This window comes from Lepisosteus oculatus, chromosome 7, assembly GCF_040954835.1.
Source record: "Lepisosteus oculatus isolate fLepOcu1 chromosome 7, fLepOcu1.hap2, whole genome shotgun sequence".
Taxonomy (NCBI): domain Eukaryota; kingdom Metazoa; phylum Chordata; class Actinopteri; order Semionotiformes; family Lepisosteidae; genus Lepisosteus; species Lepisosteus oculatus.
Window position 1 is genome coordinate 16,496,396 of NC_090702.1, and position 27,807 is coordinate 16,524,202.

At 37.6% G+C, this 27,807-nt stretch overlaps 1 protein-coding gene across 1 annotated transcript; it reads left to right on the top strand.

The window, feature by feature from the left end:
* The first annotated feature begins 35 nt into the window (after positions 1-35).
* On the top strand, positions 36-26,694 carry epyc (epiphycan). Its single transcript, XM_006633615.3, has 7 exons — positions 36-215; positions 4,316-4,522; positions 17,729-17,879; positions 18,583-18,741; positions 22,128-22,330; positions 23,923-24,018; positions 25,819-26,694. Exons 2-7 carry the CDS (start codon positions 4,325-4,327, stop codon positions 25,987-25,989), a joined length of 978 nt encoding a protein of 325 aa, XP_006633678.1. The 5' UTR covers positions 36-215; positions 4,316-4,324; the 3' UTR covers positions 25,990-26,694.
* The last annotated feature ends 1,113 nt before the right edge of the window (positions 26,695-27,807 follow it).

Genomic DNA, 27,807 nt, shown 5'->3' on the forward strand with positions numbered 1-27,807 from the left:
AGCCAGTGCATATAAATAAGTTGCTTGCTGACCAAAAGCAACTGCTTTCCCCTCACTGTGTCAGTCCTTTCTTCCACACAGTAGGGCACATATCAGGACTAACTGTGATACCACCCTCCCACAGCCACTGAGACCCCTTGTAATTGGGCAGGTCTAGATACCCTGAGCTCCTCAATCTTACAACTCAAGACCATTTGAGAAGGTAGAAGGCAAAGGTAAGCTTTGAGGCTTTCTTGGTTTTATTTCTCAGGTTTAATCTGTGCATTCTGTTTTAAGCCTTAAAAAGACTTTGCTTGCCTATGCTCAACACCTACAGTACTCTAGCAATAATGACATTTGTCACATGGTCCGCCGTAACCAGGTTTTGGCATAGTTTTCTTAGAAACCAAACAGCCTTTTAGTATGGGGCTTAATTTTAGTGTTAAAGGTTTTAAATTCCCATGTGATAATTATGATATCTCCAAGACAACTGACATGAAGGGGGGGGGGCTCAGAAATCATAAGTCTGATGTCAATTTTAATCATTTTGCTTTGTAAGATGTTAAGAAGTTGTTGTCAGGTAAGGAGAAGTTAAATTTAGACTTTAGAATTTTCTTAATATTTATTTAAATATTGGATGTTATGTGTTTTTAATGTTTCTCAGTAGTAGGTATCAATCATGAATAATTACTATCACTTATGAAATTGTTAAAATATTTTAATGTTAAATTATTAATTGTATTATTCTTAACCTACAAAACTACATTTTGTTGTAATACAATAAGCATTAGTACAAGTCTTACTAATATTAGTAATGCAGTTTGTACATTCGAGCATACTAAAATGTAGTTAGAAGATAATGTATCATGAAGAGCATATATATACATATGAACAAGAATAATCTTAAGGAAAACTAATGATAAAATGTCTTATAATCAAACATTATAAGACTAGAATGTTGAAGCTTCAGCCAGAGGAAACAGAAGGTCTGACTGCCTGCCAGTCTTCCTAAGGTTTCTTCACACTTATAGTGTCAATAATACAAACTTCAAATGATTTTCTCTCTTCCCGTCTTTAGTTATTATACTATAGAATAGAAAATGGAAACTAACACCGTACTGTCAACGCTGACAAAAGGTTTTGCTATAAGGGAAAATAATCAAGTCTTGCATACAGTATGTCAAAAACTATGGAAACTCTGAACTTTCCAAATAACTGTCAGAGAAACCCATACTGAATTTCAAAGCTAAAACAAGAATTGGCAGGTTTGTGTTTTCTGATCCCGGGGATGCTATACAAGAGCGATGTATTATTTCAGTAAATGAAGTGGTAATTTATCTTATTATTCAGCACTACGTATTTTAAAGGGTAATTATGCTGAACTGTACAGTTTTGGTCAAAGGTTTATATGTGAGGGAACCTGAATTCCTTCTTATCCTTCAATCTGTCAGTAGAAGTTAGACTGCCATCCTGCCCTGTAACCCCAGTGGAATTTCATAAGTGCATGCCTAGACCAGTTCTTATAAAAGCCTTCTTTCAGACCAGAGAGTTTCAGTTTGCCTAGTTGCTGTCTCCTAAAATTACAGACGCTGTAGTTGTACTGCAATGTCCAAAGTTTGCATGTTGGGTCTCCCTGTTAGCCTGCAGGCTCAGCCTTTTCTCTCCACAATCTTCCACAGCCAAATAAATAACATGAAATAAAGTTAAATTTTAAATGCTAGTGCTTTAAAATATAACTCACAAATTTAATTACTTAAATAATGACTAAGAGTAAAGAATTATTGTCTTTTCTTTGGGAAAAGGTGCTGAATATCACAAATATTCAAAAGAATCTATTTACAAGTGCTACAGTATTTCACATTTATTAGTTTTTGTAGGTCTCTTAGCTTAATTTGTTGTAATGATACAGTACATCCAAAAGAATATTGTTTGGAATAATGAATGAAATCCAGGAGATCATTCAGCATAGATAATTTTCAGCACCATAAAGAGATGAATTTATACTTACATATTGGTTGAATTTGGTGAATAAATGCAGAGACTTTTAGTGAAATTGACATAGATAGTACTTTTATATTGTTTCTGTTAATTGTTTAAAAATTAGTTATACAGTATAAAGGGTAGTGGTAAACCCTGACTAATACATCCTCTTCTACAATTTAAAAACAATTTACAGTAAGTTTAACTCAATGTTGAGAAGATCAAGTAAAGACTTCCTGAAGTTAAAGGTCATGTGTGTGACTTGTTGATTGGGCTGGAAAAGGCATTCTATAGGCCAAAGACTAGAGCACAAGTGATATTTCAGTAGTTCAGTCTAGTTCTAATAAGAACAAATGAGTTAATGAATATAAAGGGATAGTGATATTTAACTTTGGCATTATCATTGTCCAGAGAAGGAAATTACAGCACTTAATGTCAAAACCCTACAATTATTAGGAGTGAACCAGAAAGCACGGTGCAGGGGTGAAGCCGTGGGGGATGCAAGTGTGGTAGAAAAGATGCATGCAGAGTTTGCAGCCAGTGATCATTTATGCATAGGAGTGTGGAAGTGTGTAAAATTCGTTCTCGTGAACTTTAAATAGCACCATTTTAATAGTTTGGTCAAATTTGGTCAAATTCGTTCGTCTAAAGACAAAATATGCAATATTTGAGAGTAACACTGATGGAGAATGAAGTGAATGAGGAGCACATACAGTTTGTATGAAGCTGATGCAACAAAAGTCGAAACAGGTCAACAGCTGGTAGTATAGCCACAGAATTCTACCTCATTTGTGATTGGAGCTCTGTGGTAAGAAGCAGAAGACACTTTGGCAACCTAGAAGAATACCCTGAAGTGAGTAGACATGAATGAGTAGAGAAATAGCACTTGCTGAAATTTGCTCGAACCCCATATTGTGGTTTAAGGCAGATTTCAATCAACCCCCAGAAGAATAGAAAATTATTTAGGAGAGGAAAGAGTTGAGTGCTGACACCGAACCAGATGGACTGTAACTGAGGGGTATGGGAATATTTGGGGGGGGGACCATCATCACAGCAGCAGTAGGGAATGGGCACCAGGGAACAGCAAGAGCTATGAATGAAGATGCTCAGACCCAGTCCTAACTGAATCCATATGCTCCCACTGTCAGGGCAGAGTGAGCATCATTATGTCTTTACAGGAACAGCAAAAAAAAGGGAAAACGGTGAAACAAAACAATGAATATAGGCTAGGGCCATAGATGAGGTGGTTTGGATGCTCAACCAGAAACAGAGAAAGAAATGGGGTAATGAGAGAGCAGAGTGAGATTAGGAAAAGAGATATGGGGTAGGAAGGGTAACAAAGTGGCTTCAGGTCATTGGAATACCATTGAGGATTAATAACATGAACTGTAAGAAAAGAGCAGGCAGCAAGCACAGCAGGAACAGAGCCTTATGTATTTGATGGAACATTTGAAGTTTATGAGCTACTTGCTCAAGAAAAGGCAAGAAAGAGACTCTGGTCCTCGTTTTTTAGGAGTTGAATTTGAGAAAGGTATCAATAATACATAGTGAGAGAGATGTGTGTTTCTGCTGAGGCTAAAACGCGGACTGCTATAGATGAGGTATACACGGCACCCAATAAATATTTAGACATAAGAGAGTGGAAGTGCAAGATTAGGATTTGACCTCTTATCGAACTTCTGTTACATTACAGCATACTGTGTTTCACCAATGTTGTTGAAAAGTTATGTACTCTATTGTACTTTCTGAGATGGATGGCATTTGCATATTTAACATTTCTTTAAATTTTTAACATTTAGTGTTTTGCAAATAATGGGAAATAATAAAGAGAAAACAGTGTACAAGTATCATTGTTTCAGCAAAATGGATCGGTGATACTGTATGACCCTGTACTGTAGTGAGGCCTGAGGTACATTCAAATACAGAGGAGGTGTATTTATGTCACCTAAAGGCACATACTGTATCTTATTGTGCCTTATTGTGATGAGTTAAAGACTAATTGTAAAAAGAATTCAAAAAGAAGATGTTTATTTTATTAAAATACATAGGGTAATATTCCACTCCCAAAGTATTTCCGTTAAGATATACTTAACAAGTCTATAATATATACAATACCCAATCCGATATAATATCCAATGAATACTAAAATTTGTAAATGTACATTTTTTAACTTTTATTTTGTAATATTTACATTACAAATTCAATTAAAAGCTAAGCCTGGAATATGTGGGATCTGACCAAAATGCCAAAGAGTATATTTTATGCATTTGCACAAAAGCATTTAAAGATACCAGAACTATAGCCAACAGGCCAATATGCCTGATCTTTCTAACCAATAACTTGCTTTTTCCTGAAGGCTTGGATCATGAAGACCTTTGTGAATATAGTACTAGGACTTTTTGTTGTGAAAGCAGTTTTTGCTGTTCCATCAAGGCAAAGAAGACAGGCCTTCGACTTCAACACATATGATGCTGAGCACTATGATGTGGATTTGGAAAACCTCCACTTGGAAAATCAAGACACCTTCAACTATGACGATGAACTTACAATTGATGAACCCCAGGTAAGGAACTTTCACACTTCTCTCTGGTGGAAAAAAAAGCTTGAACAGAAAATAGATACAGAATGAGTAAGGAAATGTTCCAAAGGACAGAAGGCAAAGATTGTATAGGATACTGCAGAGAAATTACCTTTTTCTACTAATAATGTTTATGTTCTTTAATGGATTTTGCAACAATTTGAAAACTGAAGCTGTTAATGGATACCAGTACAGTATACCACTTCCTTCTTCAATAGGATGCACTAGGGTACTATATTCCAAATTTAGGGAACAGCATACTGTGCTTCACATACATGTATTTAGGACTCTAGTATTGTGTGTGAAGCATACTGTAACTATTCTTTTCTTATCTCTGTCACGGATGTCCAAAGGGACTAACTGTGGGGAGCAGGAGAGCGGAAAAAGACCCATATGCGTAGCGGCAAGACAGGAAAAAGGCCCGGGCTCATTAGTGCAAAGAGTTCAGGAATGCCGTATAGAAACCTATGCCCTCAGGGAGCGGACGTGGGGCACCCTGGTGCTAGGTGGGTCTCAGGACATCCGAACGTCAATGCTGAGCTAGGACAGAGTGCAAGACCCGGAAATATATAGCCCAAGGGAAAGAGAGGGACAGGAAGGACAGCAGACCGGAAACTAGGGACAGGACAGAGAAGGAGCGCCTTCTGGCTGCAGAGGGCGTGACAATCTCCCTACAATACTGACATCAACCTTATTAAACAGAAGGGTCTTAACATTCACAAGGGTTTGTTGCAAATAGCCAAATTTGCATATAACCAAGTCAAACCCTGTACCATTGCATAATGAGCTAGAGCTACATTATATACTGTAGTATGCATGATTAAATGACATAAGAAACCATCCCTTATGAGATAACTAAAATACAAACACATTTGGTAAGTCAACTACAACAACAGCAATCACATGAAAATGAAGAACATGAATCCCTCCCTCCTGGTTGGCATCATACCTGACCCCCATCCTTCAACTTGTGAGTTGTGAACCATTTAGAGTTACATGGTTGGCCCGGCAACCAGGCACTCACTGGCGAACACCAACCCTAGGTCTGACTTGAAGGGATATATACCAGTGTCCCTAATCCAGGCACGGTTCTCTGAGTTTTTTAAAGGAACCATCATGGGAAATGACTATGGTTCTCTCCATGAGAAAGAAACAGCTAGCTCAAGTGGAGGAGTTAAAGAACCTTGGGGTTTTGTTCACAAGTGACAGCAGGGGGGATCTGCAGCTGTAGTAGTACAAACACGGTACCAAACTCTAATGGTGAAGCGGGAGTTTTTGGACAAAGCTCTTGGTTTTCCCGTCAATCTACAGCCCTATGCTTACCTTTGGTCACAAGTTTTAGGTAGTAAGATTGTGTCTACAAGTGGTGGAAATGAGGTTTCTCCATAGAATTGTTGGGCTTACTCTCTCTCCATGACAGAGTGAGGAGCTTTGCTGCAATCTGGTAGGACTTTGGAGGGGAATCATTACCCCTCCAGATCAAGATAAGCCAGTTGATGTGGCTCAGGCATCTTCTAAAACCCAGAACACTGTGGACGGATTATATCATTCAGGTCACATGGAAAAGCCTAGTAGTCCATCAGGAGGAGTTGGAGCCTGTTGCTGGGGAAAGGGAAGTCTGGTCTGTTACCAATGTGAACCTCACCAGGAATAAGCAGTTAGAAAATGAGATTATAAGAGAGTAATCCCTCCTCTGCATACAGCAAATGCCTGCACTTTCTTCTCTTTCTCCGTGATTATCATGTTTCCCTGTAATGAAACGGGGAATAAAATAGTCAGTGAGCCCGTGAAGTTGTCTTAAGCCTGCCATTCCCTATGCCATTGACACATACAGTAACCGGGAATGTTTGTTACAATATGAAAACAAGACCACTGGGTAATAGTTTATAACATCACTTTTCTGCAAATTACATGTCTATACTGTTTCAAATTAATCAATATTCTGCATCTCAATTTCAACATATTATACGGTAGAATGAGCATAGTCAGTTCTCTATACAGATAAATCGTGGTAAATCGTTTGGAGTTTTTAGCAACTAAATCTTCCCATGGTACAGTGAATCTTCACAATCTCATTACTTTGCACAGCTTTATTATACCTTCTCTTACAAAATAGTATAAAACAAATACAACTATTCATGGAAGCAGGAAAGACATGAATGTTGTAGAGATCTTAGCTTGAGGTTTGCAGCCACGATAGATGAAGTTAGACAAGGACTTGACCTTGTGCCTGACCATGCTAATAGACTAAGAGTAACTAAATTGGATTGAACAAATCATTGGATTGAGTTCTGGATTTCCCATCCATGTAAATGTTACATGTGCGAACATTTATTACATGTTTGAATATACATGTTGTGTAGTAGTACCTTGTCTGCCTGGATGTTTCCTTGCCACTTGCATTTTACATATATGAAGAAACATTGGATTCATCCACCATATACAGTATTATGTACTAGTAGCACTATTAAAAGGCAAAATAAGTAGATTAGTGAAAAATCAATTCACAAGCTAAATTTAGGAGGAATTTCATGGTACATCAGCGCATTAATAATTTAATAATTCCTTGCACTTTTATAGCGCTTTTCTTGACACTCCACTCAAAGTGCTTTACAGGTAATGGGAACTCCCATCCACAACATCAATGTGCAGCACAACCTGTATGATGTAACCGCAGCCATAGTGCGTCAGAACGCTCACCACATATCAGCTACTAACGGGGAGAACAGAGTGATGAACCCAGTTCATAGATTGGGATTGTTAGTAGGCCATGATTGGTAAAGGCCAGGTGGAAATGTGCTCACGTTACACCCCTACTCTTTTCGAGAAGCACCCTGGGATTTTGACCACAGAGAGACAAGACCTCGGTTTTACGTCACCCGAAAACCTTTGCCATCTTACAGTATAATGTCCCCATCACTATAATGGGGCATTAGGACTCACATAGGCCACAGGATGAGCACCCCCTGTTGGCACCACTAACACCTCTTCCAGCAGCAACCTTAGTTTTTTCCCAGATCTCCCACCCAGCTACAGACCAGGCTCACACCTGCTTAGATTCAGTGGGTTACCAATTGTGAGATGCAGCTCTTCCACAGACTGGCATGGAACCTTTAATGACTAAGCAGTCACAACCTTGATAGACATTTTATTAAAAAGATGTCATTGCAGACAAAACTATGTCCCTGGTATATTCCAACCTATTGCACAAGGGGATGGTGTATTTATTTTTCCATTCTTCCTGGAACAATTACTGCAATTCATCAGAGTGTAGTCCACTGGACACAGCTGATGGACTACCATTGTCAAGTCTCACCACAAATTTTCTATTTGATTCAAGTCAGTACTTTGACTTGGCAGCTCAAAGACATTTACTCTTGCTAAACCACTTTTCTGTAGCTGTGGCCTTGTGGATCAGGTCATTGTTCTGCTGAACTATGAATTTTTAAACTAGTTTTTGATTCTTGACTCAAACCCTCAAACAAATGTTAAGCTTTGACCATAGATAGTCATAATTATTAATTAAAACAATTAACAAATATAATACAATAACAAACAAGCATTTAGAGAATTAAAAATAACATTCAGGTCAAGACGTAATAGACATTTACTGTATGGACAGAATCAGATGTCTGTGTAGAAAATGGCAGCATCAGATGCTTCAAAGAGTAGTCTTGTTTTAATATTTTTATTCATTATTTTTGGCTAATATTTTGGCAGCTGCTCAGATTGTGTGGCAATGTAGCTGGTGGGGAATAAACATGCATAGTTGGCTTATTCTCATGCAACAAAATTTTCAGCAAATGCTTTCTTAAAGCAATGTGAGCAAAGCTAAGCATGAATTCTTCTGAGATATTTCGTTTTGTCAGCATTTCTTTAAATTTAGATTTAAATTTAGATACAACTAATAACATGGCCAACTCTTATCTCTGCAATGCCTTTGGATAAACCATGCATAAAATACTTTTCAGCATTAACAGACATGAAAAAACATTAAATCAGACATGACCAGTATGTCAACAAAATTAATTTGTCATGTAACTCCTTACCCTGAGGATCATGTCTTACAAAACAATGTAAACAGAATAAAAAGTAAAAGAAAACATATTTTTTTCTTGCAGACAACATTGTGGGTTCCATATTTTATTCTGTTACTGTATCTAGCACTGCATACAATCAAACAAAAAGACAGTGTTTTACACTGGGACAGCAGATAATAGGCATAATCATTGCTTATTTTCTTTCCCAAACTTTAAGTACTTGAGCAGACTGACTCCACAGATAGTTTAATAGTTCCTCCTGGCTCTAATTTTCCAATTTGCAAGAAATTACATCACAAAAATGCAGGTTATGTGAATTTGTATCCAAATAATTATTAAAATTAATAGATAAATTACATGGGCAAAGAAATAAGAGGACCCTGAGGCTCTCAAGGAATAAAGTCACCCACCCCTGAAATGCTCAAATAGAAACACAGGTGATTGTTCCATATTTTTTTTCACATTCTAACTCTATTCTAAAATCAGTCTATGAATTGGCTTCATTACTCTGCTCTCCTCCCCACTGATAGCAGATGTGTGGTGAGTGCACTATGGCTGCCGTCGCATCATCCAGGTGGATGCTCCACATTGGTGGTGGTGGAGGGGAGTCCCAATTACTTGTAAAGCGCTTTGAGTGGAGTGTCCAGAAAAGTGCTATATAAGTGTAAGCAATTATTATTAATTATTATTATTATTATTTGATCAGTGAAAAAATATGTAGGTATTGTTCCCGGGTTCTAGCTATATACAATACCTTAGAATCAATGGTCAGTATTGTTGTGCTCTCAGAAGATTTACATTTACACAGTGACGAAGCAGATTTGGTTTGCTACTTGCCATTAGTCAACTGTAATGCTCCAAGGGGGCAGACAGTTGGCTGAATAGTAAATCCAGGACATGGTTGTTTACAGAGACACTCATGATTTCCTCAGTGAAAATCTCAAACAGCAGCTGTCCCTGTTGTTGACTGGGCATGTGCAAGCTCTCAGTGTCATCAGTGAGAGCTACACCAGACCCCCATCTGATAACTTATCTCTTCTGTTGACTCACAGAGCTAAAAGAATTAGTGTGACAGTGTCAGGCTTGGAGGATGCATCCCACCTGTGCAGGAGCAAGGGTGAACTTGGATCAACAAGTTCAATAGATGAACAAGGATCAAGTGGTGAACTGGGTTCAAATTTGGTGCACTTTAAAACACAACTAATCTAAACTGAAAATAAATATATTAAAAAAGGTTGATGAATTGTTTTCTAGTATGTCCAGACACTAAAGTTTACACAGGAAAATGTATATTACTCAAAATTTCTCATACAGTACAGTATGTACATTTTACATTTACATTTTGTTTGGTAAAAGATAGGTAAATGTTTATACAGGTAATGTTTATAGGTAAATGTTTATGAATGAGCAATTTCTATTCTGCCTTAAATTGGTTACAATAGTACTACATGTATATTGGAACAGATAGCAATTAATTCTGTTGCTATGACTGCTGTCCTGTGCCGTTTGTCAGCCTGCAATTGCCCTGGGAAGCCAGAGCATTCTCCTCTTCAGATATCTAACTAAATCACCTTTTTGTTAGCACATGAATTATTCTATTTCACTTTTCCTTTATACTGCTGAGAAACATGCAGTGCTCTGTCATTATTCTTCTCCTCTGGACTTCCTCCTGCAATGCTGCCTCTTCAGTCTTCAAGCCTTCACATCCTGGACCCTTCTTTGCTGCCCCCCTCTTTCCTGTCAATCCACACCTTCAATCTGGGGCACCATTCTTTGTCCAGGACTTTAGGCTGACTTCCTGCTCTCATCAACCCTCGACTAATGCAGCCCAAATCCTTTGCTTTCAATCTGCCCTGGAGACTGGTTCCTCTCTCCGACCACCTTCGTCCATGCTGACTTCGTGGCTTTCATTTGGGATGGCCTTTATTTTCCATCACAGCAGGGCTCTTCCTCGCTGTCCCCCCTGTCAGCACTCTTCTTTCTGGGTTGCCGTGGTCACCTAGTGTAATGGTTCCACCATCTCACAACCAAAGGATACCCAACCTAGTTGTGGTTACACCAGCTGTGCAGCATAGGCACAGACCAAGCAGAACTCTTTAGCCAATCCACACTTTCCCTCCTCAGGCCATTTAAACCCTGCGCCTGACCATGCTGTGTTCATTATTGTTTACTTTATATTGAACTCTACTGTAGATCCTGTCTTTCTCCGGTTTTTCCTAGTTGTAGTATTTTCCTCCTTCCCCTTGATTCCTTCGCGTTACCCAATTTCTTGTTTTGTTCTTTGAAGTTGTTTCCTTTTTGCATCTTGTTTTTTTCTCTGTCTGCTGTTCTTAATGTATTATTTTCCTCCTTGGATTACTTACCTGGTTTTAGACTTTAGCCTTTTATTGTTGTCTTTCTGGATTGCCTGCCTGGCTCTGGACTTTTGCCTGTTTCAAAGCTCCGGGTGTGGATTGTGCTTTATTGTCCTCATTTGAATTTCTCTGACAGTTTAAACCCACATAGGGTCCATTTCTTGAATATCTGAGCTCAGACAGCCTTTACACCTGGTTCCTTTTTCCTTTCTTTTTCTTTCTTCTCCCAAGCCACCTTCCAGTAGAGCCCTTTCCTGTACTCCTGTGCTCTTGGGCTCTGGCTAGGAGCTCACCATACAGCTGTGTTGCCCAGAGGCTCCAGAAGCCAAGAGAGGATCAGAAGACAGATATAAGCGTGACCTTCCTCAACAGATGTGTCCTCAGTTGGTCCAAAAGGTTCATGGGTTATCCGGAGCTGACTGCACCCTGGTGCTTTCGCTGGGGCAGTTGCTTCCAAGGATACTCTGTTGATAGCACATACCTGGCCTGATCTCAAGATGAGACTCCCCGTTAGGGTGCCCTGAATTGACCTGCTTCCAGGCCTCCCTGACTGGACTATCAAATTGGAATTCCTTGCCTGGTTATCACTAGGTTGGACCCCTCTGCTCAGTGTAGCCTAGCAGGTTTAACAAGGCTGTAGATCTTGGTGACTTGTTCCCTTTCAGCTCATTGTCAGTCCTTTATCTTTCCAGTTGGATTGCTGACAGGACAGCCTGTCTGCACCCCAGACTCTACTGGAGACCAGCAGTAGGAATCAGCTAAAAACCTGAGAGAGTGACACCCCAAAAGCTAGGACTTCTTGATTTCAGTCAGTGAATTTTGGTAGAAAGTTTCACTGAAGGTTGGCATTTCGCTAAGCCAGCCTTTCTCTTTCTATTTCCCCTGGGATACTAACAGCCAGATTCTCTGCAGATTTCCTATTCATTCCCCTTTACTCATTCTTCTTTGTTTCTGACCACCCTGGACTTTCTAAGCCCCGCCAGACAGTAATCAACTATTGTATTTACACTCATTTGTCTTTTCACTTTTTCCCCATACCAGTGACCTGAATCTTCAATCAGTTGGGACATTTACGTCTTACTCTGATTCTGTGCACTTGGGTTATTTCCAATTGCATCCATGGCTGTATTCAGCCACACTATGACATCTGTTTAGGAAACAAAGAAGAAAGCAGAAAAAATGTTTTTGCTGTATTCAGGTGTGAACAAAAACTAATGTTTTAGCTAATAAAGGGTACTCAACAGATTGCAGCACAACTTCAACGTTACATACAGTAGCTACTGGACTATATATTTAGGACTTTGAGGTAATCTTGTTTTGCTGATGCTGACAGCAGAGGAGTTAAAGGAAGAAATCCCAAACTCTCCAGAACTGATGTCAATTATCTAGTAGAGGTCTTGAAAATAAATTTTCCACAAGTGCAGGACTTAAATATAATGTTTCTTCAAGAAACATTTTATGTTTATTTGTAGTGTATAATTTGCATTCTATACCAACTGTTTTCTTTGTTTTCATAATAAGTTCCAGCACTGTACATCTGTTATTTTGTTAATGTTGTTGGATAAAGAAGATGAATGTGATCTATGCAAACATGAAGCAGAGCTTGATCTAAGTATAATACATTTTTTCTTTTTTAAACTTCACATTATCCAAAATACGTAATAGTGCACAAACAAGAGCTGCCCAGGAGAAAAGCTGAACTAAACAAGGAAAAAAGGAGCGCTGACACTGCCTGAAGACTCCTGTTGGGCCGAAATTCACTGCCCATTTTGTGATGTGCAATGTTTAGATTAACTCTTTAAATTCTTTGTGAATGTTGTGAATTGCACTTTGTTGTTTTATTCTGTTTCTTTTTTTAAGGGGGATTTGTACCTCACTTTCTGATCTAAGACATGTCTTTCTTACTGAATCTAAAAATTACCTGTAAAGGGACTTGGAACTGTATGCAAAGAAAATGCATTTTGCACTTAATAATGAAAATGACTTCACATTATTCCTGTCATATATTTGAAAAGTTTACTTCTGCCTATTCACTTTTCATTCTCAGAAATATTAAAATCAATAGATTACTACTACCATGATTAACGACTACTTGCACTGCTACTCCTACTACTAGTGATGCTGCAGCCATAATTGTTTACTACCTCTTCCACTCTTACTACTACCATGACTAACTACGAATAATAAATTTACTAAGTACTACTACTAAAAATAATAGTTACATCGCATCAGATTTTTCTGAAATTTGACCCATCAATGTTATGGCTAATATAATTTGGAAACAGGATGAACTCATTTGTTCAATGCTCTTGTTTCAAAGTGTTCACAAAGACTGGGTTCAAAGGCAATGTAAATGAAGCAAATCATTGAAGCAACATGTTACTGTAGATTCTCTCCAATGTTTTAGTCTGCCTCCAAAGTTTTTTTAATGCTTTCTGACTTACAAAACTGCTTCATTGGTTGATGTCTATACAGTAGATACTGTAAATACCTCCTAAAAATTAAAACCTCTGTCTGAAAAGGTACTTCACAGGCAGACATAAAATTGGCTTCTTAAACTGATGAGCAGCCCGCTAACAGAAATAATAAAAATATGGTATATCATTGTGTTTAGTTTACCCATGTCCTGTTGAATACAAAACACTTAGAAGAATGTGGAGTTATTCCAAGCTGTATAGTTTCTAGTTTCCTGGCAACAATTGCCTAACCAAGCCCTATCAAGCTTGCCCAAAGCTGTGTTTTAATTTAAGCTATTTTACAATGGGTAAAAACATGTAAACTATTGAACATGGGGAGCATCCTCTGTTTCCAAGAGTACCCTTCAGCACAGACCACATTTGAAATCATGTTAATTTTTTGCAATGAATGTTTGGAATTAGAAGACTTGTGTAATCTTTTTCAATTTGTTCCAGCTTTTATCAAATGCAAAATTATGTTGGAATGGTATCATAAGAAACAGCAGGACTGAATTTTCGAAAAACAAAATGGGCCAGGACCTTAACTTAATCCTGATGTACGTTCTTCAATGAGCAATTTGGAAACCCACAATCATTTGTATTTTTTCAAAATAAATAAGATGATTTTAAGGTAAATAACTGAGGCTTACAGCACATAGTTCATTTATACTTTTAGAAATGAAGAAATGGCTAAAAGACTGTGATCTTTAATTACTGCATTTACTAACATTCTAATCTAATCTTGATTCCCAACCCTTTTCTTTCCTTTTTCTTTCCATGGGAAGATGAATTAAATGAGAATTGATTATGGTATTCATTGCATTGTTATAATTTCCTTCACTGTGATCTCTACAAGGTTAGGCCAAATTGCTCAGCTATATTAAATGATAGAGGTTTATGGAATCTAAATATGATGGGACCTTTTCAGTCTCCAGTTCTTCCTTGATCTTCCTCAGCAGTAAAACCTTTTGAAAACACTTCTTTATTCCCCCAGAGAAAAAAAGTGAAAACTCCTTATCTTGGGTTTCAACAGAGGCATAATGTTCCTTACTTAATTGTCCTGGGGGAACATAATGAAAGGGGAAGAAGTTACCATGAGTAGTGTTTCTGCATTTAAGTGCTGTAAACGTCTGCCAGTTAAACCTTTTTAAATATAGATTGAACCATCTTCTTTGTCAACATTTTATTGATTTTTCTCTTCTGGCCCTGGACTCCTGAATGTTTTGCAATTAATTTTAAAACCTCATTGGCTAAGGACTTCAATAGTGATTATATAGATCAACTACATTAATGGTTAATTCATTTATGTTACTAGCAGCTCTGGGGGAATAGAAACCAGAATGCCCTGTGGCCCTCCAGGACCATGAGTGAATATCACAGCTTTGGATTCAAAGAGTTCATTGATCTTTTGTGTTGTAAAGATTGTAAATGAGTGAATATGGCCCAGAAAGCAAGAGAAATATAGTTTAAATTGACTTATGATCTCAACTCTGATCTTTAGATAGAACACAGTTTAGTCAAAAATATAACATATTGTAAGAACAGTTTAATTTGACTGCGCTGATTTGGTGCTTCATGTATTTGGAAACCTGTACAAAATCCTATGGTACCTTAAAAGAGAACAACCAAAATAATGACCTGTCTATTTCTATAGGAACAAGAAAGATTAACCACCAAATACAAACTGACTGCCACAGTGTCCATGTGTTGTTCTTGGCTCACTGTTGCGGAGTTCAATGGATTTCATGGATGTGTAAACTGCTGGATGTCCCTCATTTGGAAATGTTTTAAAACAGGGTCCCTGTCATTAAATTGTATATTCTCATATTCACAATACATATTCACTTTATTTTGTACTTTTCTGAAATATTTTGGGGAATTTTTAATTTAACAATTTAATAATCTTTCAGACAAGGCTTTCTGAAGTCAAATGTTTGACTATCCTCTCTATCTTGTTAATGCTTTCATAGCCTGCAGAAACATAAACTTATGAGCCCATATTATAATTACTTTTCCCTGTGGCTTTATTAAATTCTTGTTCCCAAGAGTATTTTGTAATGTAAAATATACTGTACTTTCTTTTTTGCTTTCCCAGTTGAGCAATACCATGGGCATTACACTTTAAACTACTTTAAAAACTTTAAAAGTGATTGATACCTAAATAAGTTTTGTATTTTAATCAAAATAACATACTGTATGTTTGTGTCTTAAGCAATTGAAAATGTTTATATATTAGTCATATAGTACATACAATTACAAATAAGATAATATGCACCTTTTTAATATATATTATGTTGCAAAGCCTGGGAAACACATCTATACTATGTTATCTAATGTTTTTTCATAGAGTGAATTACCATGTGCTGTTACCATGAGTGTCTTGGTTCCACAAGGACCACTTTTAACTTAAAGGACATGAATGCAGGAGAGAGAGTCTAAAAACCTCAGACAGAGGCTTGCAATATTGTTTAATGTTCAGTGTGGGTTTCCAGAGACCTCATGTGGACCAAGTTGAAATTGCAGAATTGAAATCAGAAAGCTGCTTCAAGTAAATGTTTTACACTGAACTGTTTACCTTAAGACTTTTAAAACAGATGAGCATTTACAGTGAAATGATCCATTCAGACTATTTCTTACACATATGATTTCTGTTCTTTAAGTTTAAGTAAGGGTTTAAGAAACAGTTATTATTGCACACATCCATTATTTTCTTTCAATTTGTGTGAAAATATTTAGATATAAATACAATATATAAACAAAAATAGTTTAAATATATGTAAAAAAAATGAACAATATGCCTGATTTTTTAATTAGATTTTAAATTTATTATAATAGTACTAAAAATTATAATCTTATGGTGGCATCTCTTAAATGGAACTCACGATATTAAAATGAACTGAGACATAAATGCACCTAATATATGAGGAAGAGGGAAACAAACAGTTTGATAAGGCTAATAAATCAGTTTAAGAAATATATCTCTAAAAAACAGATCAGCATCGTAGCGCAGTATTCAGCATTGCTCATTTGCAGTGCTGGGGTTTTAGGGTCAATTTTTGTCCTTAGCCAATGAGGTCCTCCAATTCTATCTGTGTGGAGTCTGTATGATCTCCTCTTGTTTGCATGGGTTTCCTCTGAGTGCTCTGGTTTTCTCAATGGTCCAAAGACCTACTGGCAGGTTAGTTGGCCTCTGGTAAAATTGGCCCTAAGAATGAGTGTGTGCAGCTGTAGTGTGTTTGTGTCTGTGTGTGCCCTGTGATGAACTGGCATTGCACCCATTGCTTGCCAGGATCAGCTCCTCCTCTCCCTACCTTGTATTGCATGAAAATAAATAAATGGACGGATCTCAATAAAACATTTGAGTAATAAAATGCATTCTTTTACCAAAATTACATATTGAAATGTACTGAAATATTAAAAGCTATTCAACTATTTTACCTCTGTGAAGAATTTAGACACTTTTATTCAAACTGTCATGTTAAAATGGTACAATTCAAGGACTTTTTCCCAGCCACGAAATAGCCCGTATTCTATGAACATCAAGTAAATTATTCTAGGAAGGGGCGAGACAAAAGCATGTAATCTAAAAATCAAAACTTTACATTTATTTATACTGTAGGTGCTCAACATGTTTCAGTTGCTGCATCTTGTCTAATGAATAAACTGATCTACACATCCAATTCAAGATGCAATATGTGCGACATCTTGTGCTTAAGCATTTTAATTTGTTACACATTACCATACCAATGTGTAATGCGTAAGAATCTATATGTAAAGACCTAAATGTTTTAGAACTAGAGGCACACACTTTTGTTCTCTATACTGTCTATACTCTGCCACAGGTCTGGATTAAACAAATGATCAAAACTCCTCAATACTTTGAAAGAGGAAGCCTTCCATAACAATTTCATGATTGCAGATTTTGCCGTTCTGGAATCAGCATTCTTCCCTTCCTCATCTTTCACTATTGAATATGTGACATTTCCCTTTAAATATTTGATGACATTCAAACACATTTTTGTCATCTGTGAAGTTATTAATATTATTTAGAAAAAGTTCCCCCACTCTTTGTCTTTATATTCCTTTGATTTCATTTCTAGTTGAGAAAAGTACCTCTATGTATTAATTTGTCTATAATTTTCTTTCTTTAAACTGTAAAAAAAGCTTCCCATAAGGTTTGTGAACAGAAATATTTGTGTTACCTGAAACGGTCATTTGAGATTAGATGAAAAATAAAGCATTAACTACACTGCCCTCATGTGGGTATTTTGTGCAATGTCATGTTATGGACTTAAATGACCAAATGAAAAGATGACGGCCTGTGTCTGACTCTTGACACAGATTGAGATTGGCACCCTGCCACCCCTAGTGAACAGATATCAGCAACCCAGCACTTCTGTGGAAGAGGAGGAAGAGGAGCTTCCCCTCAAGCCCCTCACCCCTGCACAGAGCTCTGGGGGATCGGGACTGCTAGGACCTGACACACAGGCAGGTCAGTAAAACAGAGATCACAGTTACTACCTGCACAGCAGATTTCTTCAGGTTTTTTCTAAACCATGACAAAGTAAAAATGAAGTAAAATTAGAATAGGAGCTGACTAGCTATAAATACATTTCTCATGGAAAATTTGGATTTACAAGGGCAAATAACCTTCTGGCTGTGAAATACTGTATCTGAAGATTCTGTATTTTTGATGTTGAAACATTTTCGCTATAATATTTTATTTAAGGCAGATTATGGCTGTATTTAACTGAACTGTACAGACATGAACTGAACTGTAGTTAACTGAATTGCTATAGGTTACCTAAAAGGGTTAGGAACACAACACTAATTAATAAAAACCCAATAACATTTAAGAACAATAAAGTCATAGCCCACCCTGTACTCACAGACAGTAGTGGACAGAGAACTGACATTTATTGGAAAACCAGTATCCATGTAAAGGACTCTTAATTCATGTCTATTATTATCTGTAACTATGGTAGGCCACATGATTTTTTTTTTGTATTTACATGAATCAAGTAAGTTTTTCCTTTATAACAAAAAATTAAAAATCAATGACCATACCACACTTTTATGTGTTATTTAATTTAGCAAGGAAAAAAAAACAATATAGTGGCATAAACTAGAACCAATTGTATTTGAAGATGTTGGTATAGTTTTCTCAAAGGTACCATCTGTTCTGTCCCTCTCAGGTTTGCCCACCTGCCTACTGTGCACCTGCCTGGGAGGGTCAGTCTACTGTGATGATGTGAAGCTAGAAACAGTTCCTCCTCTTCCAAAAGAAACAACTCACTTCTATGCTCGCTACAACAAGATTAAGAAGATCAACAAGTCTGATTTTGCAGAAATGAGTATGTATGGTGGTTGCCTCACATTTTAAATCCAGACTTTTTCATTTATTGGGAAATTGCACACCTGATTTGTGATTTAGAATTTCTGGTTGTAATAATTGGCATCCCCTATGATGCTTAGAGCAGAATGCGACACATGTATAGTCTCTTTTGACATGCTCAACCACAGAGCTATTCATTGATTGTTACAAAGTGGCACAGTGGCTAACCGGAGAGACAATCACAACTAGAGTAGTGAAACATTTCACACTGGTGTCACTGCAAGCATACAGATTCTCAACAAAGCTGCAGGAGCTGTTTTTTGTTATAAGAACAAGAAAGCCTGGCCTACTTAATCAAAGCCATACTGTTGTAGTGCGGAGTATCATTGTCACAGCTGGGTATCTTTCACATCTGTGTCTCCTTACCATACTGTACCAAACTTTTATTTCGTACTGATTGTTTTGAAAATGCATGGAATGGGCATCATCTTCTGCACCTCAGAGACTACTTAACAGGCTAGAAAGGTTATTCAAGCTAAAAGGTTTTTTTCTTTGTCCTTCACCAGGTGAATTCCCAATCTTAATTGGGGACAAAAAGTGAATGATTATCTAGTACTAGTGTGGCCTATAACATAGTAAAACTAGAACTCCTTAAAGCATCACAGACCCTTCAAGTGGTCCATATTCAGGACTGGACAAACAGCTTGTAGATGACGTTTAATATAGACAATAGCATGGTGCATGGAGGTCGAAAAAATAAACTAGAAAATAAAATGGGACACAAAGATATTGAAGAAACCTGAAGAGAATGACTCACGTGTTACCATATTCAACTTCTAGACATCCTGATGAGGTAATGAATAGGCAAATAGTATTTTAGGACATACAGTGCCTTGCGAAAGTATTCGGCCCCCTTGAACTTTTCAACCTTTTGCCACATTTCAGGCTTCAAACATAAAGATATAAATTTTTTATTTTATGTGAAGAATCACCAACAAGTGGGACACAATTGTGAAGTGGAACGAAATCTATTGGATTTTTGAAACTTTTTTAACTAATTAAAAAATGAAAAGTGGGGCGTGCAAAATTATTCGGCCCCCTTGCATTAATACTTTGTAGAGCCACCTTTTGCTGCGATTACAGCTGCAAGTCGCTTGGGGTATGTCTCTATCAGTTTTGCACATCGAGAGACTGAAATTCTTGCCCATTCTTCCTTGCAAAACAGCTCGAGCTCAGTGAGGTTGGATGGAGAGCGTTTGTGAACAGCAGTTTTCAGCTCTTTCCACAGATTCTCGATTGGATTCAGGTCTGGACTTTGACTTGGCCATTCAAACACCTGGATACGTTTATTTGTGAACCATTCCTTTGTAGATTTTGCTGTATGTTTGGGATCATTGTCTTGTTGGAAGATAAATCTCCGTCCCAGTTTCAGGTCTTTTGCAGACTCCAACAGGTTTTCATCCAGAATGGTCCTGTATTTGGCTGCATCCATCTTCCCCTCAATTTTAACCATCTTCCCTGTCCCTGCTGAAGAAAAGCAGGCCCAAACCATGATGCTGCCACCACCATGTTTGACAGTGGGGATGGTGTGTTGAGGGTGATGAGCTGTGTTGCTTTTACGCCAAACATATCGTTTTGCATTGTGGCCAAAAAGTTCGATTTTGGTTTCATCTGACCAGAGCACCTTCTTCCACATGTTTGGGGTGTCTCCCAGGTGGCTTGTGGCAAACTTTAGACGAGACTTTTTATGGATATCTTTGAGAAATGGCTTTCTTCTTGCCACTCTTCCATAAAGGCCAGATTTGTGCAGTGTAAGACTGATTGTTGTCCTATGGACAGACCCGCCCACCTCAGCTGTAGTTCTCTGCAGTTCATCCAGAGTGATCATGGGCCTCTTGGCTGCATCTCTGATCAGTCTTCTCCTTGTCTGAGCTGAAAGTTTAGAGGGACGGCCAGGTCTTGGTAGATTTGCAGTGGTCTGATACTCCTTCCATTTCAAGATGATCGCTTGCACAGTGCTCCTTGGGATGTTTGAAGCTTGGGAAATCTTTTTGTATCCAAATCCGGCTTTAAACTTCTCCACAACAGTATTACGGACCTGCCTGGTGTGTTCCTTGGTCTTCATGATGCTCTCTGCGCTTTCAACAGAACCTTGAGACTATCACAGAGCAGGTGCATTTATACAGAGACTTGATTACACACAGGTGGATTCTATTTATCACCATCAGTCATTTAGGACAACATTGGATCATTCAGAGATCCTCGCTGAACTTCTGGAGTGAGTTTGCTGCACTGAAAGTAAAGGGGCCGAATAATTTTGCACGCCCCACTTTTCATTTTTTAATTAGTTAAAAAAGTTTCAAAAATCCAATAGATTTCGTTCCACTTCACAATTGTGTCCCACTTGTTGGTGATTCTTCACATAAAATAAAAAAATTATATCTTTATGTTTGAAGCCTGAAATGTGGCAAAAGGTTGAAAAGTTCAAGGGGGCCGAATACATTCGCAAGGCACTGTATATTCAGAAGTGTAAAAATCATATCAAGGGGATGTTAAAATTGTATGACAGACTAGTTTCACCGTATTATGTGTACTTCTCAATACCAAGAAACAAAAAAATATATTTCTGCTCTACAACCAACTATGAGAGAAGACCATCAACAATTAAGATATTTTAAACCCTAAAAGGACATTGACTTAGTTAACTCAGTGGACTTCAGAATAAACATTATTACACAAACCAGATATACAAGTGGAAACTATGTTCATAAGAACAGGACATATTTATTTATAAAATTGGATGGGGAAATGTGGAACAAGCTACTTAGCCATATTAATCATCCTGATGATCTGGCTTCTGTCAAGAAATGTCTGGATGAGATCATTGGATCAAATAGAAATGAAAATCTGAGTGAGCTAGATTTGTCAAATGGCTTTCTCTTGTTTGTAAACATTCTTATCTTACATTCCTACCTTGGTTAATGCCCACTGAAAATGTTTATGTTTTGTTTATTTGCATTGTTTAATATCAGTTGATTGTTAAAAAGCACTTCTACTTTAGATCTAACTTCTGATGTTCTGTTACATTTTAGAGTTCATTCCATTTCCCAATTAAACATTACCCTAAGAAGTGCATTTACAATGTCAAAACTTGTACTCTCTACAGCACATAGTATAATAAGTAGGATACTTACAGTGTATATTCATTAAATTAATAACATTCTTAATAATTCATATAAAATGGCCACTTTCTAAGGTGAATTCAAAACATATTCTTTTTTAATTAGCTTACCAATCATATTTGTGTAAATTAAGAAATGTGACAATGGTTTAAACTTGTAAGTTGTGATTGTGTCACACTCGGAATGGGTGTGAATATTACTCAGAGCTGGTTGTTGTTTGTAGACAAGATGAAGAGGATTGACCTGACGAGCAATCAGATTTCTGAGATTGATGAGGATGCATTCAGGAGCCTGCCTCAGTTGGAGGAACTGGTGGTGAGGGAGAACAAGATCCGCCAGCTGCCTGAGCTGCCCAGTACCATGACCCTGATTGACGTCAGCCACAATAAGCTGGGGAGCAATGGAATCAAGAATGAGGCCTTCAAGGTGAGATATTACCCAAAACAAGGACAAAACCGGTGTTGGCAGGTATTTTATTCATGACTGCAATTTCCCTTTCCACTACTTGAAAAACACAATCTTGCGATTATGTCTCAATCTATTAAAATAACTTGAATTTAGTATGTTTTTTTTGTTTTTTCTCTAAGCAATCTCAGATAATCCCTTTTGCAACAGTTTTGAATGTGCAAGTGCTACTCAGTGAGGAAAGTCAAAGGAATAAACTCTATAAGATGTCTGCAGATAGAACATTCTGAGTTGTACTTTCTAGCTTCCTAGTTTACTGACTCTTCCTAAAAGAATCTAACGCGTTAATTCAACAAGCCAATCAAAAACATTTGCACATCTGAATGATTCTCAAGAATTCCTCATTTTTTATTATTGTAGCATTCATCACTGAAAAAATGCTTTGTTGGGTTCTGTTTCAAATTTTAAAGGGTTTGAAGAGTGTTTGCCAAAGGTAGAGTATATGCATATTTGTCTACAGCATGTGGCCAAAACATTTCTCATGTTATCAGAGAGTTAAGTTAGAAATGATCTTTACAGACATAGAACAACACCATATGGAAAATGTAGTCTTATCTTTGTTTACTACATTTTGATTACATTTTAGAGAATAGTAGCTCTTGGTAGCAATAAGCTAATAAAATATTGTAACGCAACGGGGGCTCAGGCGGGCGCCCTTGCCGCATCTGGTCGGCCCCATCCCGACTGGAGGCTCGAACGGGGCTCTTTAGCTCACGGGGCTGGGTCGCTGCAGAGAGACGCGGGAGTCCCAGGTTTGAGCCTCCAGTTGGGATGGGGCTGACCAGATGCGGCAAGGGCGCCCGCCTGAGCCCCCGTTGCGTTACACTGGTGTCAGTAGTGGGATGGGATAGCCCTTCGCCGGGCACGGCGATTTAAGCGGGGGAGAGTGTAACGCTTATGGCCGACAAGCACTGTGTGTAAGAGCCGGCGTACCAGAGCAGGTGACGTCACCGCCCTTCCCTGTGATAGCAGGACTACAGCTACTGGGCTGTAGAGAGATCTCTCTTTAGCTCACGGGGCTAGGTCGCTGCAGAGAGACGCGGAAGTCCTGGGTTCGAGCCTCCAGTCGGGATGGGGCCGACCAGATGCGGCAAGGGCGCCCGCCTGAGCCCCCGTTGCGTTACAATATAAAGAAATGTAGTATGTTAATATATCTTTTCTTCATAGATTTTTACTGAACATGATATATTTAATAAAGTACTAAAAAATAACATGAGAAAATATGCCATTTCAACTTATATAACTATTCTTTGCACCATGGTTTATTCAGAAAAGCAAGCACTTTTAATTATAGGGGGAAAATAAATACACTTTCTTTACATAACGTTGTGTTAATGTTAGTTCATCCAGCATTCTCTGCACAATATGATGTCCTGCATTGCTTAGTGCTTGTTTATAATGTTTTAACTGCTGAAGGAGGTGAAGAATTCTATTTGTTGCTTGAGTGTCTTAATATATTTCTAAACAGCAGAATACTGTAGATGTGTGTTTACAATAGCTATGGCAATATCTATGCAATTTCCCCCAGTAATAGACTTGATTTGTTTGTTTAGGATATGCATAATCTAATGTATCTGTACCTTACTGACAACAACCTGAACCACATTCCCCTTCCTCTGCCTGAACCTCTGCGGTCTCTTCACCTCCAGGTAGGTGTTTTCAGGTTTGCTCAAATTATTCTTCACACCTCCTTGCTTACCTGTAACTTTTAAGTAAAAGATTAATTATTTTTTAATAATGTATCATATCTGTACAGATTCCCTTAATAATATTGAGTTGATTGGATTTAAAATGTTTGGCATTCCTTACTCAAAATCCTATGATGAGAAGAAGAGTGGTCACAGCTTTCACAAGACAGCACACTCCATCCCACCCAAGAATGCCAGAATTCAAATAGTCTGAGAATAGCATTGCCCAGCATTTACATTGTAGAACAGCGGCACATCAAACTTTAACTCAAAGCAATGGTAAATGCTTTTTATTTCACCAGTAATACACACTTCACACACATACTGTATAACTACTGGAATCTTCAGACTCAGAAAGGCGTTCAAATATTATATCCCATAGAGGCTGCAACATCAGAGTAACATGAGGGCTTTTCATGCTAATTGTAGAAAATCAAATGCAACTCAGAGCTACCAGTCTCTTTCTCAGAAAAATCCCTGCACACCAGCTTAGCTGCATTACAATGCATTACTGTCTAAAACAGTCCAGTCCCTAAGGTGTCAAAGTGCCTCAGTAAAACTGCTAAACTGGAATCTCCAGTATTTCCTACACACTGAAACACACTGAAGATATTACATAAAACAAGGATAAGTGACAATTTACATTACAGTTATGCAGAACCAAGGAATACAATAACTATTTACATACAGTCAAATGTTTCTGTCTGCCCCCAGAATCCTAACTCTTGAATACTATCCTAGCCACATCTACAGTGCTTTCACATACTGTAGCATGGACACATACTGGATGTAGTAGATTTCACTCCATGCCGGTATAAAACAACTGAACTATTATAATAGTTTATTAGTATTTTAAAGGAGAACTGCAGTACCACTTTCTCAGACCAGTTATTGAATCTCAGTAACAAAATAAATTAATTTGCGGTATCACAACATTTTACAAATTTCAAATTAAGTGTAAAATCATTAACTTTGTGAAGTACTGTATGGCTATCAAGTTGTTGCTGGCAGATGCAAAATTGCTGTGTGTGTGTGTAAAGTGTGTACATTAAAACATGAAAGCAGACCTTTCTGCTCACTAGTCACTGTAAGCAAATGAAAATGTTGTTAATTACTATCTGTGTATTTTCGTGGGTTGGCAGGTTGCTCATTTTTTACAATACTTAAAAGTAAGCTTCCTATTAATATAGTGGCAAAATTCACTTGGTCTAAAGAATGTTTACAATGTAATAGGGCCACTTTTGCATCATTGGATGTTTTGCTACCTAGTTCTGAATCACAGACAATTATGGCAATATGACACTACGCGTACATTTAAAACTTTGTCTCTGTTGTGATGTAAATTGGAGGTTGTACGCATTACCATATACTTCAAAATTTCATTGTGGTTTGAAGTGCGCTCATCATTTATTACTCTTTATAACCCTGAAATAGCGTTGCAATTCCCCTTTAATATGACAGCTGGGTTGGAAAGAGGATCTTAAGTACTTCATGATGAATCGATTTGATGAATCAATTGATTCGATTAATTGATTTGATGAATCAATTTGATGAAGTGTGCTTCTTATAGAATTAATTTTGCCAATAGTGTTAGATTTAAAACCTGTTATAAAGACTTTGATGAGATCCATGTCAAAAACACTGTAGTGCCTATACAGTAGTTCAGACTTCCCACCAAAAAGTAGGGTGTTATAGAAAGGAAATTGAGATGAGTACTCCTTGTTAATCTTTTGCTTTATTATTTTAACTTATCCTTTTCAGAACAACAACATTCAAATGATGCACGAAGACACATTCTGCAATTTGAAAAATGTCAATTATATCCGCAAAGCCCTTGAGGATGTCAGACTGGATGGTAATCCCATTAACCTCAGCAGGACACCACAGGCTTACATTTGCTTGCCTCGTGTACCTACAGGACGACTCTATTAACTCTTTATCATTTTCTTTTTTTTAAATCAAAATAAATCATCTTGTCTGCACCATCTGAGAAAAGAGCAATTTTTTCTGTAAACTTTAAATCCATTTATAATTTAACAACCTTGCACACATATCAGTATTTTTTTCACATAACAGCCTTCAGTGACCAATGTTAACAGCAAATAATGATAATGTTGTAAAAATGAAAACAGCTGTACTTTATATGCAGAAGTTATAATCAATTATTTTAGAAATGATTAGTAATATTTGTTCTTTTTGAAAGGTAATATTGAATGTCTTTTGAAATAAAAAAGCATTATGCAAAAAACTTTGTAAAGTCTGAAATATAAACACAATTCTCTTAAGTAATAATTAACTTTTTTTAATGTCAACTACAACACTGGTTATATACAGTGCAAAGACTATATATTTACTGTATAAGCACGCACAGCAGCTGATACACGTATTGGCTCTATTAAAGCTTTGTGTGACTGAAGGGGTCAGAGGTGGGGCATGGAGTTATTGGTAGTTATGGCCTATGTGTGTGCTCTGTAATTATTGCAAATATTATATTGATGTTATTTCATTGAATAAAATTGTTTGAAGGACCTCTCCACAAACAGGAGTGGCTAAACTTTTTTATTGTTAGCTAACTCCGAGAATGCTCCGAAATAACAAAAAAACAGAATTTCTAAAAACAATAAAAAATAGATTAATCCCCTGTTTCGTGACTCCTGTAAAGTCGTAATACGAATGATACTGCATATCGTTACTACTGATACCACCATTTTTTAGATACTGTATTTCTGAAAAGAAGGCTTATGTACTGAAAGTACAATCAAGAAACAACCTAAAAAAGTAGAAAAGTGGTGGGATTTCTGAGACATTTTTAAAAAGGCATTATCAATGTACATCATTTATTTTCCCAAAGGATTCAAATGTGTTGTACATGTACAGAAGCAGGCAACCCACTTAATACACCACTTTGGCACTACAAGGCATCCATTACACACCAACCCCACTACACAGCAGATCAGGCTGTAAAATGAAACTGTTTCACCAGCTGCATGAAGGGGGAAAACTGGTTAAGCCAGATTGTTCAAACACAGAGTGGAACTAAACCAGGATACCTGAGTTAACATCCCGACTCTTTACAAAATGTTTCATGGGACCTTTAATAATCCAGCAGTCAAATACAAAGAAAAGATGCCAGCAAATCTTCCACCATGACTTACAGCAAACAACTTGGCTTTCTTAAATGTCTCACAATCCTCTGATCCTGGAATACCCCTGTATCTTCCAGTTTTTGGTCCAAATAAGGTCCTCACTAATCAAGCTTAGAGGTACAGTATAAGATCACTTTATTAGCCCTATACAATTTCTTGCATTAGTAATTTGTCTTTTCGCATACCCCAACCTGCTCTCCATAAGACACAGACACACAGACATGGAGAGAGAAGCAAGGGGTCAGAGCACAGGGTCAGCCATTTTATATGGCGCCCCTGGAGCAGTTGGGGTTAAGGGCCTTGCTCAGGGCTCCAACAGAGTAGGATACCTCTGTCGGCTGTGGGATTGGAACCAGCAACCTTCCAGCCACAGGTGCAGATCCTTAGCCACAGAGTCACCGCTCCACCCCGTATGTGACCTTAAATGACCTAAAAAAGTAAAAGATTAGTGATTAGAATTAATCAGAATTGAGTCAGGGGCTGAGCTTTAGGCTTTGTGTTATTTACATTAAGTTAATTGTTTCCAACTAGAAATTAATGGCTCTGTAAATTCACTAAAAAAATTGAATGTGAGTGTTTGACACAGTGTCATTCCTGTCTGTTT